The sequence below is a fragment of the Mangifera indica genome, chromosome 8, assembly GCF_011075055.1.
Source record: "Mangifera indica cultivar Alphonso chromosome 8, CATAS_Mindica_2.1, whole genome shotgun sequence".
In the NCBI taxonomy this organism is placed as follows: domain Eukaryota; kingdom Viridiplantae; phylum Streptophyta; class Magnoliopsida; order Sapindales; family Anacardiaceae; genus Mangifera; species Mangifera indica.
The window spans coordinates 8,564,761-8,582,773 of record NC_058144.1 but is presented as its reverse complement, the minus strand read 5'-3'; the positions used below and the strand labels follow the sequence as shown (position 1 = coordinate 8,582,773).

The 18,013-nt window shown below is 34.1% G+C and overlaps 4 protein-coding genes and 1 long non-coding RNA gene across 5 annotated transcripts; 2 read left to right on the top strand and 3 right to left on the bottom strand.

The window, feature by feature from the left end:
* Positions 1-687: 687 nt before the first annotated feature.
* Positions 688-4,999, top strand: LOC123222348 (V-type proton ATPase subunit C-like). The gene is made up of 11 exons (XM_044645050.1): positions 688-997; positions 1,086-1,154; positions 1,593-1,720; positions 1,980-2,079; positions 2,465-2,532; positions 2,607-2,748; positions 2,970-3,086; positions 3,265-3,390; positions 3,840-3,923; positions 4,008-4,087; positions 4,611-4,999. Exons 1-11 carry the CDS (start codon positions 884-886, stop codon positions 4,708-4,710), a joined length of 1,128 nt encoding a protein of 375 aa, XP_044500985.1. The 5' UTR covers positions 688-883; the 3' UTR covers positions 4,711-4,999.
* A 733-nt stretch (positions 5,000-5,732) lies between these two features.
* On the bottom strand, positions 5,733-8,869 carry LOC123224183 (mitochondrial phosphate carrier protein 3, mitochondrial). The gene is made up of 6 exons (XM_044647770.1): positions 8,424-8,869; positions 7,263-7,624; positions 7,133-7,176; positions 6,421-6,635; positions 6,213-6,337; positions 5,733-6,127 (listed from the first exon to the last, which is right to left on the bottom strand). The coding sequence occupies exons 1-6, from the start codon at positions 8,712-8,714 to the stop codon at positions 6,067-6,069; spliced, it is 1,098 nt and encodes a 365-aa protein (XP_044503705.1). The 5' UTR covers positions 8,715-8,869; the 3' UTR covers positions 5,733-6,066.
* A 1,565-nt stretch (positions 8,870-10,434) lies between these two features.
* Positions 10,435-11,527, bottom strand: LOC123222389. Its single transcript, XR_006503622.1, has 2 exons — positions 11,390-11,527; positions 10,435-11,107 (listed from the first exon to the last, which is right to left on the bottom strand). It is a non-coding gene; the product is annotated as an uncharacterized LOC123222389 (long non-coding RNA).
* Positions 10,817-12,248, top strand: LOC123222388 (protein NETWORKED 3A-like). Its single transcript, XM_044645121.1, has 2 exons — positions 10,817-10,961; positions 11,277-12,248. Exons 1-2 carry the CDS (start codon positions 10,871-10,873, stop codon positions 12,086-12,088), a joined length of 903 nt encoding a protein of 300 aa, XP_044501056.1. The 5' UTR covers positions 10,817-10,870; the 3' UTR covers positions 12,089-12,248.
* Positions 12,249-12,547: 299 nt separating this feature from the next.
* On the bottom strand, positions 12,548-14,819 carry LOC123222387 (pentatricopeptide repeat-containing protein At3g26782, mitochondrial). Its single transcript, XM_044645120.1, has 2 exons — positions 13,869-14,819; positions 12,548-13,766 (listed from the first exon to the last, which is right to left on the bottom strand). The coding sequence occupies exons 1-2, from the start codon at positions 14,802-14,804 to the stop codon at positions 12,723-12,725; spliced, it is 1,980 nt and encodes a 659-aa protein (XP_044501055.1). The 5' UTR covers positions 14,805-14,819; the 3' UTR covers positions 12,548-12,722.
* Between the last annotated feature and the right edge of the window lie 3,194 nt (positions 14,820-18,013).

Below are 18,013 nucleotides of genomic sequence, written 5' to 3'. Positions count from 1 at the left end.
ATATCAACTTATAAGACAAATTCCCATTTATTAATTTTTAAAAAACTAAAATACGAATAAAATTATCATTACACAAAAAATAAAAAATAATTTATTTCTCTCTAAGTTTATAAATCTGATTTCCTCTTTGGAAGTTTGAAAAATCATTTTTTCCCTTTATGATTTTGAAACTATCACCAGAGACGACGGAGTTTGTCATTTTCGATCGTATTCTCTCTCCCTTTTAACTTCTCTTCCTATTGGTCTAAAACCGTAAATTTTGATCGGAGATTATTGGCATCAAACATTACTTCCAGACAATTCATTGCACAACAGATCTTTGACAATGTCGTTTTCAATTGTCATCTTTGTGGTCTTTTCATGAGCACATCTTCATCATGGACGTTAGAGAGAGCATCAGTAGACAGAAGGTCAATCAGAGAATGTCATCAGAGAAAGAATGAAATCCTACGAGGAAAATAGTAATTTTTCAAACCTTGAGTGGGGGAAAAATATAATAGTTTTTTTTAAAAATATTTTTAGTTAAATGATAATTTTACCCCTATTCATAAAAGTAAATGGGTGGGTATTTAGGTTTCTGAAAGTTAATGGGTGACAAGTCTTTTCATTAAACCTTGGGGGGGTGGGGAGAGAGGAATTGTCCTTTGGCCTAATAAATATAGAAGGAATTTTAATCTACCTGATATGGTTTGTTCCCCTTCTTCCCTGTAGAAGTGGCAGACGCTTGTTTCCAAAGGCCAAATAAGATGGCGAAATGGCGTGGCTTTATTTGTGACTGAGGAAACCAATTGGGTTTAAAACTTTAAAATCACTATCCCATTCGTATAGAAGAAAATTTATTTACAAACAACGAGCTCCATTGTTAATATAAGAGCTTGTGAATATGGCATCAAGGTACTGGATTGTGTCTCTTCCAGTAAAAAACTCACCCTCTACTCTCTGGAATCGATTACAGGAACAAATATCCAAATATTCTTTTGATACTCCTCTGTACAGGGTAACTCACAGATCTGATCGTCTTTCGTAATTTTATTTGCATTTTATTCTTTTTTTTTTTCATTTTAATTAATTAATTTTTTATTCAGTTCAATATTCCTAATCTCCGTGTTGGAACCCTCGATTCACTTCTTGCTCTCAGCGATGATCTATTGAAGGTAATTAGTGTACCCAATTTCGTAATTTTCTTTTTTGTTTTTTACTGTGGATCCTTTTTCTTGATCAAAGTACAAGTTGTATGTTGTTATTATTTGTTTTGATTTTTGAATCTAGTGAATACTTAGATCTATAGGTTGTTTTTTATAATCACTTGAAGAAATGTTATAATATCAATGGTTTAGTTTCGAAAAAAAATCTGCAACATTCTGTTGATTTTGAATGTCCCATTTTATACGTTATTCTGTACTTTTTCAGGTAACTAGATCTATAGATTGTGCTATAATCAGTTCAGGTGATATTGTTCTAAGTTCTTTGGTTGAGAATTTTACTTTGCTTTGTTTTTGGTAGTGTGATATAATGTATTGGATTTCAGCATTATATTGTACTTTTGTAAATTTACTAGTTATGTTTGGTTTGGAATTTAATCAAATGTGCAGTCAAATAGCTTTGTTGAAGGAGTGTCCCATAAGATCAGGCGACAGATCGAGGAATTGGAGAGGGTTTCAGGTTTGGAGACTAGCTCTTTGACTGTTGATGGAGTACCAGTTGATTCTTACCTCACTAGGTAAATCTATGTTCAGTAAGCATAGCATGAACTTGAGGTCCTGGTTTGACTATTTAATTCATGTTTATATTATGTGTTACATTTATTAAGTTAATTGTAAATTTTTTTTTTTAAGTTGGTTTACATGGATTTAGTTTTTTGTGTAATTTGTGTGTTTTGTGTTATATTTAGCAGACTTGGTTTGAATTTTGGATACACAGTGTCAATTGTGAAAGTGATTTGTGTTTATAATGAGATGCTTTCTGGTTTGTGTTGAAAGGTTTGTTTGGGATGAAGCAAAGTACCCAACAATGTCACATTTGAGGGAAATTGTTGATGGCATTCATACTCATGTGTCAAAGATTGAAGATGATCTAAAGGTATATATCTTGTTCATGGGTACCTTATTGATTAATCAAAAAATTTTAGGCAGACAATCCACATGTTAATAGGTAGTTATCTGTTCTTTGTTTCTCTACAACCACTCTTTGTCTATGATGTTAATATAAGTTCATTGAGCTGTTCATATTTTTATGAATGTGACTGACTGCTAGCATAGTTCTTCAGCAATCAAGGAGAACGCTTCCTTTTCTGCTTAAAACTGCAAAATTTTGAAAAAATGGAAATGGATTTCTTTTACTTAGATTCTGTGGGTTTATAATTTTTGCACCAGAGAAATAATTCTCATTATGGTTGCAAGTTAATAGTTATCTAGCTCTTGATATGTATTTACTGAATTGGATTTGGGTCCTAAATTTCTTTTAGGTTCGTGTTGCTGAGTATAATAATGTGCGTAGTCAACTGAATACAATCAACCGGAAGCAAAGTGGAAGGTATTGATATTATTTTAGTCTGGTTGTAAGTACTTTTTTCTTCATTATCTAATTATTTTCTATTCATATTTCAGTTTAGCTGTACGTGATCTCTCGAACCTCGTCAAACCACAGGATATCATTACCTCAGAACATCTTGTAACACTCCTTGCGGTTGTCCCCAAGTACTCACAGAAAGATTGGTTGGCCAGCTATGAAACATTGGCTGACTACGTGGTAAGAATTCCTTGTCTGGCTGTATGTTCTGATGCTAGCTATTACAGCCCTGTGAATACCAAGTAATGTAGAATGCTTCCTTACTGGGTAGTTGAGACAGGCTTATTGAAGTGAATTTGTGGTTCATTGTATTAATGGAGTTGTGTGAAAAGCTGAGTTTACAATTATTTTTGTTTTTATTGTTTCAGTGTCAGTAATGGAGCTAAATTTTTAATATTTAGGTCCCAAGGTCCTCCAAGTTATTGTACGAGGATAATGAATATGCTCTTTACACTGTCACACTATTTGGCCGTGTTGCAGACACTTTCAGAACTGCCGCACGTGAAAAGGGCTTCCAGGTGAGTTTATTTGCAAGTTACATGTGTTTCTTCTGATGTATGAATGTTACTGAAATGTCTGCCTTCCATTCTATACTGAATGAATGCTCTTTTTTTAGTGAGTGCTAAATACAACTGCATTGATATCTTGCATTATTGTTAGATAGAGGTTTCATTTTTTTTGTCCTTTGTACTTCAGATTCGGGATTTTGAATACAGTTCGGAAGCACAAGAAAATAGGAAGCAGGAGTTAGACAGATTGGTTCATGACCAGGATAATTTGAGAAGGTCCCTTTTGCAATGGTGCTATACGAGTTATGGGGAGGTATTTTCTACTTTACCTTCTTTTTAAATTAATTTCATGATAATTAGTATGGGACTACAATATAAGTGAGAAAAAAATTGTTAATGCAAATATCCATCATTGTTGTACGATGGACAAAGTTATATTTTGGGTACCCAACTAAATTGTTGGAAATGAATGAGGTGGTCATCATTTTATATTCTGTTGAAGAGTACAATAATGGTTTGTATTTACAGTATTATTTAATTATTTTTGTTGTTTTCACTATCATGTCATACTCTAATTTAACAGCAAATTTAGACATGGCAGGTGGCCCGGCCCGGGCCCCCCATTTTTAGCAGGGCCGGCTACTGTAGTGGACCGTTAAAAAATTAAAAAAATAAATCTTCTGTGGGTGCAGAACAGCTACAGTGTGGACCTTGACCCTCTAAGCAAATTCGTGATTCACTTGATTGGCTTTTTGCTTTCAGGTTTTTAGTTCCTGGATGCACTTTTGTGCTGTGCGTGTGTTTGCAGAGAGTATTCTGAGATATGGTTTGCCACCGTCTTTCTTGGTAATTGAACTCTTTTATTGCTTAATGGGTTTGTGACTGGCCATATGCTTTATGACTAAGCATTGACTGTTGAGATGATTTCAGGGATGTGTTTTAGCTCCGTCAGCCAAAGGTGAAAAGAAAGTGCGTTCAATCCTGGAAGAATTGTGTGACAGTACACACAGGTATTCAAACTGAATTCATGGCATTAAGGATGTGGACCTTAATAATCTAGAAACCCATCTAGAGTCAGACTTATTCACTGTCTTTGCTACCTGGACCAAGTCCATCTGATTTGGACACAAATGAAGCCTTTATTCACTGTCTTCAGTAGAACTGGAGAAAATCCAATCCATAAGCTCTCTTATTCCAAGTTACCAAACATACATTCAACAATTTCTAAAATGCTTGATTTCGTTTTCTAGGATAGATTTTTAGTCTTTTGTTAATTGTCGTCAGTAATTTGTTAGTATCTAAAAAAGTAGTTATTTTAGCTTTCAGAGGCAAAAATCCATCATTTACTCACTTTCAGGAATTTCCTGAGACTTCTTAATAATAAGCATAACAATTTAAAGTTTCCCTCATCTCATATATAGTCAAAAAAAAATCTTTGCCTCAAGATAATCCTGCTCTTTGTTCATCTGTGTATCTTGACTGTATTATAACGAGTTATATTTCCTGATATTGTTGGCTTCATGTTTGATGCAGCACATATTGGAAATCTGAAGATGAGGTGGGAGCAATGGCTGGTTTGGGAGGTGATGCTGATGCTCACCCATATGTCTCATTCACAATCAATCTTGTCTGATTGATTGATGATGAGTCGCTGTTCCGAGTCTGTACTAAATTCAGCGTCCGAGTGTTCCTCCAGACTGCAATAATAATAATAAAGGGGCAGGAGTTGAAGATAATGTAAATTAGAATTAATAACACCATTTTTTTGTTGTTTACTTCGATCTCAGCTGAGTGGAGGATGGAAGTTACAGGGAAGACCTTGCCATTTGAAATTTGTATCTTTAAGCCATATTTTACTCTTATTAATGCTCTTGCGGAACCTTAAATTTATCATGTTAAAATGATCTGCAAGCTTTGAATCATTTTCTCGTGTTTTTTATGTATGAAATCATATTATGCTCCATTTTAATAAAACTATTCGCTCATATTTTTTATATATAATTTAAATACACAAATAAAGTATTATTATGTAATTTAATAATTTTAAATTAAAAATATAATAATATTTAATAATATATTATTTATGTATATAAATTATGTATTACAAATGTATGTTTAACAATACTCGCTGCACGTTAGCCGTAGATGTGTTTTGTAATGTCCCAAAGGACCTACATATGTTAGGTGGATGCTCTCACAAGCTTGAACCTATAGCATCGTTTTTTTTCTCCTTTTTCCCCGACAAAATTGTTAACAAAATATTAAGGCCACGCTTATAAGTTAGGAAGGGTGAATTGTCTCAAATTTTATTGGATCAAAGCCGGGCAGGCATTATAAACCACTTCAAAAGAAACTTCTATATTTATCATCCAATAAAGAAATGAAAGCTTATGACAAACACAGGATGTGCACATATATGATTGAAACAATTAGCAAAGGAAATAAAATAAATAAGAGCAATGTTATATATATGCATTTTTAATATACAAATTAAATACAAAAATCATATATTCCCATATTTTAAATATTATTTCATTTTTAATTCAAAATTATCAAATCATATGATGACATATCATCTATATACTTAAATTATATATAAAAAAAACATGCATGTATAATTTTATTGAATAAATAAATAAATCAAGTGGCTCGGCATGACCTGAAAGAGGGACATACATAATAGTATCTCAATGCAATACACCCTTATTATTTTGGTTGCCCGTTCTTGATGGGGGAAACCTGTGATCTTTAACATTCAACTGAAAATTCATATATTAATCTAACAACAAAAAGTTTCGAAGTTGTAGGATGTAAACAAAATCATCCTTGCCAAGACAAATATTGATCAAAATAAGTTTTGAATGTGAAAAAAATACTCCATCTACTTGAGAGGCCACTCAAGCACCTTTAGCAAATCCTATGTTTATTAATCCTACCAAGTTCTCCCAGATTCCACAACAATGACAAAAAATATTCCGTGATCAATGTATTACACCTTTGCAAGCTCAGTTGGAGCAGTGGCTGCAGGAGCAACTCCACCAGTGGTTGGCCTGAAGATTTATGTTAACCCTGTCACCATTTGATAACTAAAAAATGTTCAAATCAATAAGCTAAAGAATAGAGAAAAGAACTTACAGTCCCACAAAAACTTTGAATGCATCATAAATTCCCCATTGGGCACCAGTGAGTGTTCCAATCATGACAATACGGAGAGGAAGCCCACGGGTGAAAAGCCCCCACAAACCTAGCTTCTTCACAGCCTATGAAAAAGAAACACAAGTAAAAACAAGAAGTAAAGGAAACAATGGTGTGAAAATAATAATGCAGAAGGAACAGCACTCACATCACCAACAGTTGCCCCTTTAGCATTATTGAGGAAAGAGACAAGGTTGTCAGCAGGATGAGACACGATAGCGCAGAAGACACCAGCAATATAACCGCCAGCAAAACTCACACCAAGTTGCAAAGATTTGCTGCACTGGTCCTTTGGAGTGGGGATGGAATACTTGTAGACCATCTCAACAATGGTCTCAAATGAAGCAAATTTCATCATTGTGTCTGCAAAATAAAACATCTCTCTGTAAAAAACACATAGCAACCACAAAAACCAATAGAGGTCCACATTGTAAATTAGTTAAATGCATAATGAACAAAGTAATGGTGGACTACAATAATTATTGGGTGCAAAGTTACCAGAGACACGTAAACTGTAGATACAGAATAGAAAGAACAGTGTGAAGCATGGGCAGCACAAAAGGAAAGTGTTATATAAAAATATAAAAGACAGCAAAAGGGAAAAACAAGTGGTAATAAGTCAAGGGAATTAGTTAGACTGAACCTCAACTAGGTTTTTAAAGTTTCAAAATAATAGCTAAATTCAGAAAAGGAAACTCTAGGAATGTGTTTGTCCTCGTTCTCAGAATACAAAGAAAGGCAATATAAGAACAAATATAGAATATGAGCAAACAGAAATATATATTGATTATGATTCAAGTACATTAGCAATTCATAAATAACAAGACTTGATAATTAGACATGTAGATATGGCAACTTACATGGAATCTGACGTCCCCAGAGAGGAACAATACCCTTATACAAACTGCAATAATTAAGGGAATTGATTAGAGATAAATTACCAAGCGAACTAGTTAAGGTAACTAAGTAACCAAATGAATAGAAGCATACCCAAGAGCACCCTCAGATTTGACAAATTTAGGAAGTCCATCCGACAGACCTCTGGCAAAGCCAGGTTGAGTTTGAACACGAACCTTCACTGCCTCAAAGGGGCAAAGTGCAACATCAGCAATCACCTCAGCAGATGCAGAGCCAGCAAGGTAAATCAAGGTCTTATACTTAGCAGCATACTCTGGACCAGCAAGGTCAGAGTAGTACTTCTTGAAAAACTCATAAAATCCAAACTTGCAAGCTCCCTGAGCACTGTAACCAAGGAGGGTAGGTACCCATCCCCTGAAGAAGCCCCTCACTCCTTGCTCCCTGAGGAGAACTCCAAAACCAGATGATATGCTTTTGTACTTAGCAGGGTCAATCTGAAGAGACAACCATCTTGATGTAAGCTTCTAACCTCCAGCATAATATATAAATAGCATATGACACAACAATTTTTACACAAGCGGTAAAGCTAAAAATAGGATGCACTTCAAGAATGATTTGTAGATTTAATTTCAACTATTCAAAATTCTTTGATAATGATTTACAACCTATGTAAGATTAAAGAGCTATTGATCCTAGCCCTAAATCATGAAGCAACTATTAAAACTAAGAATTAAACAATGGTCACACATTGTAACAGTGTAAACAAAGTTTTCAACTACTCATTTCTACTTAGTATAGATGATGAAAACGATTCACAATACTAAAATCAAAAGCTCTCCAACCAAATTCAGATATGCTGTGTCAAGTGGCATGACAATATTGGAGCTCTCGGATACAAATATCTGTTGATCTCATCATTTTCATTCTCTTATAAAATACCAAGCAGCCAAACTCAGCCTTAACAACTATAATTTTAGATACAATCAGCCGAAGCATATGACCAAAAGCTTGAAATGATCCAAAGCAAGAAAAACTTTTCAAACATATTAAACATGACAATAACAAATAGTCAAGAGTATTAGATCCATCAATAAACAAAGTTCGGAAAAAAAATTAATTACTATCACGACTAAAAATCGAAGATCCATCCGTATGAGAAATTTAACAAGTAAAACATATTTAATACGGAAAAAATTATAAAGAATAGATCTAATCCGGCTACGAATCTAATACCAAAACGGTCAAAATGGAGCAAATAGAAAGCTAGAACCGACAGATCTCTAATAAAGATACCTGCATATTACACTTGACAAGATCGAGAGGTGTGACGGCCATGTGAGTCAGTCCACAGCTGAGGATACCACCGGCGGTACAGGCGGCGTAAAAAGCGGGGGAGTACATCTCAATCTTGCCAGGCTCGCTGGGAGCCGGCACAAAGAAGCTCCGCCTGGTGGAGGAAGGAGCTGATGGCGCAACAGGAGCATCGACGAAAGGTGTGGAGTTAGCGAAGGATTTCTGAGGAGAAGAATAGGAGTAGAGGAAGCTCGGTATGAGAGAATTTCTAGAGGATTCTGAGTGAGACATTGTCGACGGTTTAGGTTTTACTTTGAAAGCTCCGAGGGAGAAAGAGGAGAGAAATCAAGAGGGTGGTTTGTTTTCTGTTCTTTTTCTCCTCTTCCTATTTCTCGTTCCCAAGGGCCGCCGCTGGTGCTTTCTTGTGTTAGAAATGAGCATTTCCGGCTTTATTGGCCAAAACCCTCGCGTGAGGCGTCATTTTCAAGATATTAATTTACCATTCGGTTTCCATATAATCACGATTATGCCACTACAAAGCACGAATTCTTCAACGGAGGCGCAGTCAGCCGTGAGGTTTGCATCATGTCGTCAATGAAGTGCTTCAATTGTAAGCAAGGGTTTGTTTCTTAAATTTTTTTTTTAAAATAGTCCTGCTGATATAAATATCAAGTTATGAATTAGATTATTGAAATATTTTTTTTCGGTAACGAGAGATTTCAAATAAGCTAAACTATTATATTAGACGAAATTAATTATATTAAATAAGATAAATCTTAAATTTAATGATTAATTTTATAATTATTAAATTAAATTATTTGAATTATAATTAGTAATTTGAATCTTTACTGGTATGTATTAATTTGAAATTATATGCCATAAAAATTAATGGAAAAAGAGTAACGGAAATGTCTGCCAGAAATTCCAGGATTAGCATTATTAAAGGCAATTGAAGGTTTTCTGTTCCCAAGGGCCGCCGCTGGTGCTTTCTTGTGTTAGAAATGAGCATTTCCGGCTTTATTGGCCAAAACCCTCGCGTGAGGCGTCATTTTCAAGATATTAATTTACCATTCGGTTTCCATATAATCACGATTATGCCACTACAAAGCACGAATTCTTCAACGGAGGCGCAGTCAGCCGTGAGGTTTGCATCATGTCGTCAATGAAGTGCTTCAATTGTAAGCAAGGGTTTGTTTCTTAAATTTTTTTTTTAAAATAGTCCTGCTGATATAAATATCAAGTTATGAATTAGATTATTGAAATATTTTTTTTCGGTAACGAGAGATTTCAAATAAGCTAAACTATTATATTAGACGAAATTAATTATATTAAATAAGATAAATCTTAAATTTAATGATTAATTTTATAATTATTAAATTAAATTATTTGAATTATAATTAGTAATTTGAATCTTTACTGGTATGTATTAATTTGAAATTATATGCCATAAAAATTAATGGAAAAAGAGTAACGGAAATGTCTGCCAGAAATTCCAGGATTAGCATTATTAAAGGCAATTGAAGGTTTCTGAGCAAAGCTAGTGGTGGCATATTCCTACACATATTTTGGAGACATCAGTATGGCTATTGCCTTTCTTTTATTTCCCATTTTAGCATTTTTAGGTGGGAAAGTGTTATTTATCTCACCCTGGGTGAAACAGTATTTTTAAGTCAAATCTTAATGAAAAAATATAATTTATTTTTAAATACACAAATAACTATATATATAACATATTTCATTAAATGATTAAATAATTTTAAATTAAAAATAAAATAATATTTAATTACATAATAACATATTACACATATATATAATAAAAAATATATATATATATAATATTGATGGTAATTAAATAGAGTGAATGGTAATATTTTTATGAATTTCACAATCTTATTTTAAGCTGAAATCTAGTTTATGTACACTTTTCCCCCTTATATATGTATGATCAAAATCTAAAATTAAAATTTGATTATAAAATTTAAAAAAAAAATAATGCAGTAGATATCAAATATAAATGATTTTCTGTAACAAGTATTCCTTATTTTACTAATTCCACGATTTGGTACACACCAACTGAAGGAGTCATTGATTATGGCTGCGACAGTTCCTCTAATGGGCCTTTGAGTTTGACCAAAGAAAACAATTGACTCCATAAATTCTAATGCACCACCAATTATAAAATCAAACTGTCCGCACATTTTAGGGGAAATGAGGAGAAAATTAAGGTTATAAAAACTGGGTAAATTAAGCCAAAAAAATTTCCCAGTCATTAAGAGTTGTTTTGGATTTGACAAGTTATCTCCCTTATAAGAGAATGGAGAAGTGAGTGATCCTTCACCATCAAGCACTTGCAAGATCCATAACGTGTTCCTTTTGGTTTTGCGTTTGGTTTCCTATGGGAAAATAAGTGATTCTCTTCTTCTGCACCCAAGGAACACATTGCTTCAATGGAGAACAACATGTCTTCTTCTAGTTCATGGAGTCCAGATAGCCCTATCAGTCCCCACCAGTCTCTATGGCTTCAAACAACTTTATCGCGTAAGTGACTCTTCCTCTTCTTTCCTCGTCTGTGGATTTGTTTAGAGAAAGAAATAGCATCATGAAGCCTGCCCCCCATGTGGTTTCCATGCATTCATCCACATTTTGTTTATTTGTTTGTCTGCTGCCTGCATGAAAAATGAAATCTGAAAACAATGAATCAGGATCCATGTTTGCATCAAAAAGAATCTAGGTTGCATATATCATTAGAAATTAAGGGGGGTTGGTAAAAGAGACGGGATCATATTCTGGAAACTTGTGCGCTCCAACATTTAGCTCTTTGATTATGAGATTGGAATTTTTCTATGTTTGCAGAAATGGACAAGAAGATGAAGATCATGATGAACCTTTTGGAAGGAGAGAATGAGATTCAATGCACAAGAAAATCAGAACTCATACAAATGCTTGAAGATTTCAACAGGTCTTACCATTCATTAGCAGAACAGCATGACCAGTTAAGGTGCAAATCACATTTTGTCCTTCGTTCAGAGTCTTCCTCTTTGTATTCTGACTCCAGAAAAATCCAACAGACTAGTCACAACCAGAAACGAGTGGCAGAAAGCTTCAATGATCCTAAACTGGCATCGTTTGATTCACACTCTGATTCTGTTATCGAAGATCCAGATGCTGAATGTGATAATACTAATTTGGATTCTGACATTGAATACCTGAACAGGCTAGCTGATGAATTGTTATCAACTGAACAATGCAAGATGAATTTGGAAACAAAAATTATATCTGAAGACAATGAAATGGATAAAGAAACCACTGAGTCCTCCAACAAAGAAGAGATCAAGATGAGTGGCTCTGACTTGGGTCCAGCTGCAACTAGAGATTTTGCATCGGATTCCTATAGTTGGGAGAATACATGGCCTGAGATAAAAATTCAAGTCACAAAGCTAATGGTGGAGAATCTGCGGCAGAAGGCTGATTTGCTAAAGAGAAATGAACAAAAGCGAAAAACCATTAATGGGCTGCGGGCCGAGATTGAACGCTTAAAGAGAGAGAACAGGACCCTCCAGAATTGTACCAAGTTCTCAAAATTTGAATTGAAGCGCAGCCAATCACAAATGTCAAGATCAAGTGAATCAATTTTCAGTAAATTTTTCAAGGTAGGTTGCTCATGATCTAGCAATCTTCACTTCTATGAATTTATAATTGAGAAGAGCAAGCCCATTCTCAAAATATTTGTAATCCCAACAAGTTGTTCTGAGAACGATCTTCATGAAACTATATAACATCAATTGGCAATAAAACCATGTCTTTCCATTGCTTTTTATCATGATCATGTACTGTAGTAAGACTGCATCACACTGCAGAATAATATAGCGGTGTATTTTACTTAGTAATTTCCATTTTTTAACCAAGTTTTCTGACCCACTGAAATGCTGTAAGCAGATTGCTTTGCTGCTTGCTAATTTCATACCTGCCTGGCCTCTGCCTTCTTTGACGACAACTGTTTCATAAACAAGCATTCAGCACCTTATATGAAACCAATCCATTCAAATCAAAGCTTCTCATAGACCAACACTAAGAGGAGAGGATGAGGATGAGGATGAGCCTTTCTCTTTGAGGTTAAAATTTGCTCTGGTTTTTCACACTTCACAATCAAATCATGATGACATCTTGTTTTCAAAACACCTCAAAATTTTGTGCAAAGCCAATATTTGCTACATTTCTAACCAAGATTAAATCGACCTAGTAAGAAGTCTGCATTGTTCTTCAAATTTTTTATTAACATATTCTCAACAGGCACAGAGATCACCAGTAATCACCACAGGAGCACAGACCATCCTTGAAATAATGAAATCGCTTTGAATCTCTTACAACAATTTCACGATTAACAATCTTGGAGATCAACTTAATTACATTATGGCAGTCCCCACAAACCCTAAGATTCTTAATGATCTGAATTGTACTACCTGGGACTGAATTCATGATTGCAAAGGCAATTGCCAGCTTTTCACTATGAACTCTCAATGTCATCTTCTTTTCTTCCTCATCAACATCATGAAGCACCGATGTCATATTAGGTACATAGCCAACTTCTTCCAGCTTCACATTTAGTTCCTCCAAATAGTTGTAGATCTCCTCATGTTGAGGATGCTCCGTGTCTCCAACCAAGAATACATGAATCTTACCTCTCAGTTCAACTAAACTAAATCCAGGAGGCTTAGCCAGTTGAAGATTCTTCATATGTGTTCTAGTCCTCTCAGCATCTTCCCACTTTCCAGCATCAGCATATATGTTGGAAAGTAAGACATAGTACCCACAATTATTTGGGTCTAATTCAAATAATTTCCTTGCAGCAATCTCCCCAAGCTCCACATTCTTATAAGTTCTACAAGCCCCAAGAAGAGAACCCCAGACTACAAAATCAGGCTTTACCTTCATTCTTTTAATCAAATCATAAGCCTCCTTGAGATGACCAGCTCGTCCAAGAAGATCAACCATACAGCTATAGTGCTCAACTCCAGGCTCTACATTAAATTCACTGTTCATAGTATTAAACCAATGCCAACCCTCTTGTACTAGACCAGCATGGCTACAAGCAGCTAAAACTGACAAAAAGGTAATATAATTTGGTCTGACCCCAGCTCTTATCATTTCATAAAACACTTCCAGAGCTTCTTTGGCATGGCAATGCATTCCATAACCAGCAATCATGGCTGTCCATGACTTGACATTCTTCTCCCTCATGCAATTGAATGCCTTTCTTGCCAAATCAACTCTCCCACATTTGCAATACATGTCAATAATAGAAGTACCCACGATCACACTCTCCGCTAAACCCATCTTTATAACCTTCATAACCAATATATGGAGAAATCAATCATTTATACCGAACAGAATAATTTCTATAACAAAATAAAGCATAGCATATGAAGAGCAATCATTCATAAGTACCTGATCATGTACACACTTGCCCATATGCAGAACTCCAATATGCGAAATGGCTAATAAAACAGCAGACAATGTCCACGCATTGAATTTGACATCACAATTGTTTACCATTTTATTAAAAACATCCAGAGCCTCCACGGCAATTCCATTTTGTGCAAAATTAGCAATAATTGAATTCCAAGAAATCACATCCTTCCCAATCATTCCATCAAAAACTTTCCTAGAGACATCCACATAACCACACTTCGCATAAGCATCCATCAAAGTATTGCCAACACCAACATCACCATCAAACCCTCTCTTCATCACAAATCCATGAACCCCTTCCGTCACTGTTTTATAAGCAATGCGAGAGCATGCTGATAAAACGGAAACCATAGCTACCGAATCAATATAAACATTCTCATTCTTTTCACTTTCACTCTCCTCGATTAAAAACTCCTTAAAAAGTAATAAAGCTTCCCGGGCATAATGGTTTTGGACGTACCCTGTTAACATGGACGTCCAAGAGACAATATTTCTCGAGGGAATTTCATCGAACAGTTTCCTCGCGTCACTCAATTCACCGCATTTCGAGTACATATCGATCAGAGATGAAGACACAAAAAGGTCATCTTCAAAGCCGAAGACAAGTGCTTGTTGGTGGGCTTGTTTTCCCGAGTAAAGGTCGAGCAAAGCAGAGCAGGACTTGATAGTACATGGAAAGGTAGAGCGACTTGGTGAAAGAGAGAGTTTCCGCATTGAAGAGAAAGCACGAAGAGCTTCCACTGAGTCGCCGCTCCGAGCCAAGTCAGCAATGATTGAGTTCCAGGAGGAGACATTGGTCTTGTCGATGTATTTGTTGAACCAGGTCGTGAGGTTTGGGTTGGATGAGTAGAGGCGGCTAAAGAGTTTATAGGAGACTCCAGCGAAAACTGAAGCAGAATTCAGACTCGTCATTCAATCTTTGCGGAATTCGTCCCGCATATAACCACAGTATGAAGTGGCGTTTTATGTTTGATAAAATTAAATAAATATAAATAATTATTATATTTACTAAACAATAACAAAAATATAATAATATATTATTTTAGTTAAATATTATTGAATATGATTATATTAAAATATTTTTTAAAGTTATTTATTATATTAATTAAAAATAAGATTATTTTTATCTCAAAAAAATAAATAAGGATATAATTATAATAAAATAAAAATTACCGTATTAATATTTTAATATCAAAGGGTAAAGTGGTAATCAGATTACCTCTTATATTATATGTCGCATTATCATTAATAATAAAATATTATCATAATTTTTTATTAATTATAAACTAAACAAAATAACGTAAGTAATAAAAGATAGATACCTAAAATAATCTTTGATGCCTATAAACCAAACTCATCTAAGGGTTCATTTAGGAGTTAGGAATTGGCTAAAGGGCTATTCTCACCCAAGTTTTGATATGTTCTCAAAGTCACACTGTTGTGTGTGCAAAACCTAAAGTTTTATTCATCCATTTAAAATCTCAGCTAAAATTAGAGGTAAAACCGTCATTTAACAAAAAATTTTAAAAACTAAAGTTTTATTCGTTTGCCCCTCTCAATTTGAAAATCTTACAATTTCCCCACCAAAGTTTGAAAAATCATTAGTTTTCCCCCTAGTGTTTGCAGACTATAGCTAGAGATGGTCGTCTCCGACCCCCTTAGCTCTCCCTCCTAACTTATCTCTCCTACTCAACCATCAGCGAAATCGATTTCCTTCGACAATGATAATATCGTCTTCGTCAGAGTATCTTTGTTAGAGATAAAAACGATCGTCAGAAGTCTCAGATGAAGATGATGTGGCCATCTAAGACCTCTAACGATTGTCTTCATCTCGGTCAAAGACAAAGTCGTCTTCACCCAAGACAAAGACACTCTGACGAAGACGATTTTGTCTTCATAAGAGAAAATAAGTTTTGTCAGTGGTCAAGATTTGATCGACAAAAAGAGATAAAGTCGGAAGAGAGAGCCAATGCCACCGAAGATAGCAAACTTCGTCATCTCCAGCAACAGTTTGTAAACTTTAAGGGAAAATATTGATTTTTCAAAATGTGGGTGGAGGGGAATTATAAGATTTTTAAATTAAGGGAGGTAAATATAATAAAACTTTAGTTTTTTAAATTTTTTATTAAATGATGGTTTTACCTCTAACTCTAACAGAGATTTTAAATATATAGATAAGACTTCAGGTTTTTCGAACTTTACAAATATCACTTGAAAATACATCAAATTTTGGGTGGAAAATAGTCATTCAGCCTTAGGAATTGTGTAATATTTTGAATTGGGAAATCTTTTTTGTTCGGTGGGGAGAGAATTGGAAAAATGCAGCAAATAAAAAAGTGGTTAGGGGTGAAATGAGTAGTAAAAATTATAATTCAGGTCCGAGGACTTATTCCCCGTCAAGGTTTGGTAAAATTTTAAATTCCTACTTATTAACTTTTTAAAAACTCAAATACTCACATTTCTATTAAAATTTATTAATTTGGTTAAGATTAAAAATGTTATTAAACTAAAAATGTTTAAAAAATTAAAAATTTATCATATTTTTTCTCTAAGTTTAAAAACTAGTCATTTTCTCTTACCCAAAATTTAAAAAATGAATATTTCTCTCCTAGGATTTGCATTTTTCCCCTTACTACTTCTTTGATAATTGAAACATACCAACGCTCCTCTCATCTCTTGGATTAGGATGAATAGTTGACTAATCAAAGGTAACTAATGATTCATTAATACAAATCTATATGATACATTGATCTGTGAACCAAATAAGATAATATTAATAATTAAATATATATTACAAAGCAATCACAAATTAGTACGAACAAAACCTTGTACCTCAAACCAATAATAAAAGATAGAGTACCGGCAAGTGAATTACTTTTTTCCTCCCAATGTTTGGCTAAAAAACACTTTTCTATTCACTGATGACATAAATTACATTTTCTTATTCAAATTTAAACTTTGTTTAAAAAACTAACGTTATGAGAGTAAAATAGTATTTTGACCATTCAAAAATTTAAAAAAAAAAATAAAATAATAACCTCTTTACAAATCTCAACTTAACGTCATAAACATAATAGTTTGACTATTTCACACATCTGAACATTTGTAATTCAATCCTTATAAATGCAAAAGTTTGGAAATTCTAGCTCTAAGCACCACTTTTTGACTAGAATTTCATTTCCTTAGTCAACTTAGTCATCTTCACCATGTAAAACAACTCACACATCTTTACCACTTACAAATCTTTATTGTGTCTTCTCATGTCGAAGAAGACCTAGCTTCTAATGTCAAAGAAATTGTTTCTTCTTGTTGGAGAGGGCAACAAGGTAGCTTCCAACTTCCATGGATGATATTTTAATATAAAAAAAGCTACAACGCGAGGCAAAGATTTTGAGAATGAATGGGTTTTTAGGAGGGTGGTATTTGGGGTAAGGTGTATGGGGTGGTTTGTCGGGGTAAGGGGTAGCCACTTGGTGGCAATGGTTTAGGGTTGACCATGTGGTACCCAAAGTGAGGGTGAAGAAAAAAATTGGCTTTGAGTAAATATGCTATCTAACTTTTTTTTTTTTTAGTTTGTATTGATTTATAATGATATAGTAATTTTGAAAAATGAACTAGTTAGGGATTCCATGATTTAACTTTCTTAAACAACATCAATATTCTTTTTCTATTAGCAAATTTTGGTGAAAATGTGTTTTTATACCATTAAGAAATGGAGAAGAGCCTTTGAATCAAAGTTTAAATGAGAAAATGTAATTACCCCTTTGTATTTGAGATGGATTTATATTAGGAGTAAACATCTCCTCGTATCCAACTGAAAATTAACGAATGAGAATTAGAATTGGTATATAGAAACCGAACTTACAACTTATAAAATTGATTCTTATCTGAAATAGACCTTATAGGTTTCGAACAGGTTTTTATTTCTATCCGAGATTTTAAAAAAAATATTTTTATGGCTATCATCGCCACATTAAAATAAACTAACATAATTCTGTCAGATTAATAATTTGATGTCAAATAAACTAACATAGACTCATTCAATTCTAGAACTAAACATGACATTTCTTATTGTAAAATCAAAATAATTTTCAGATCCAAACATTCAGAGAACAGGAATC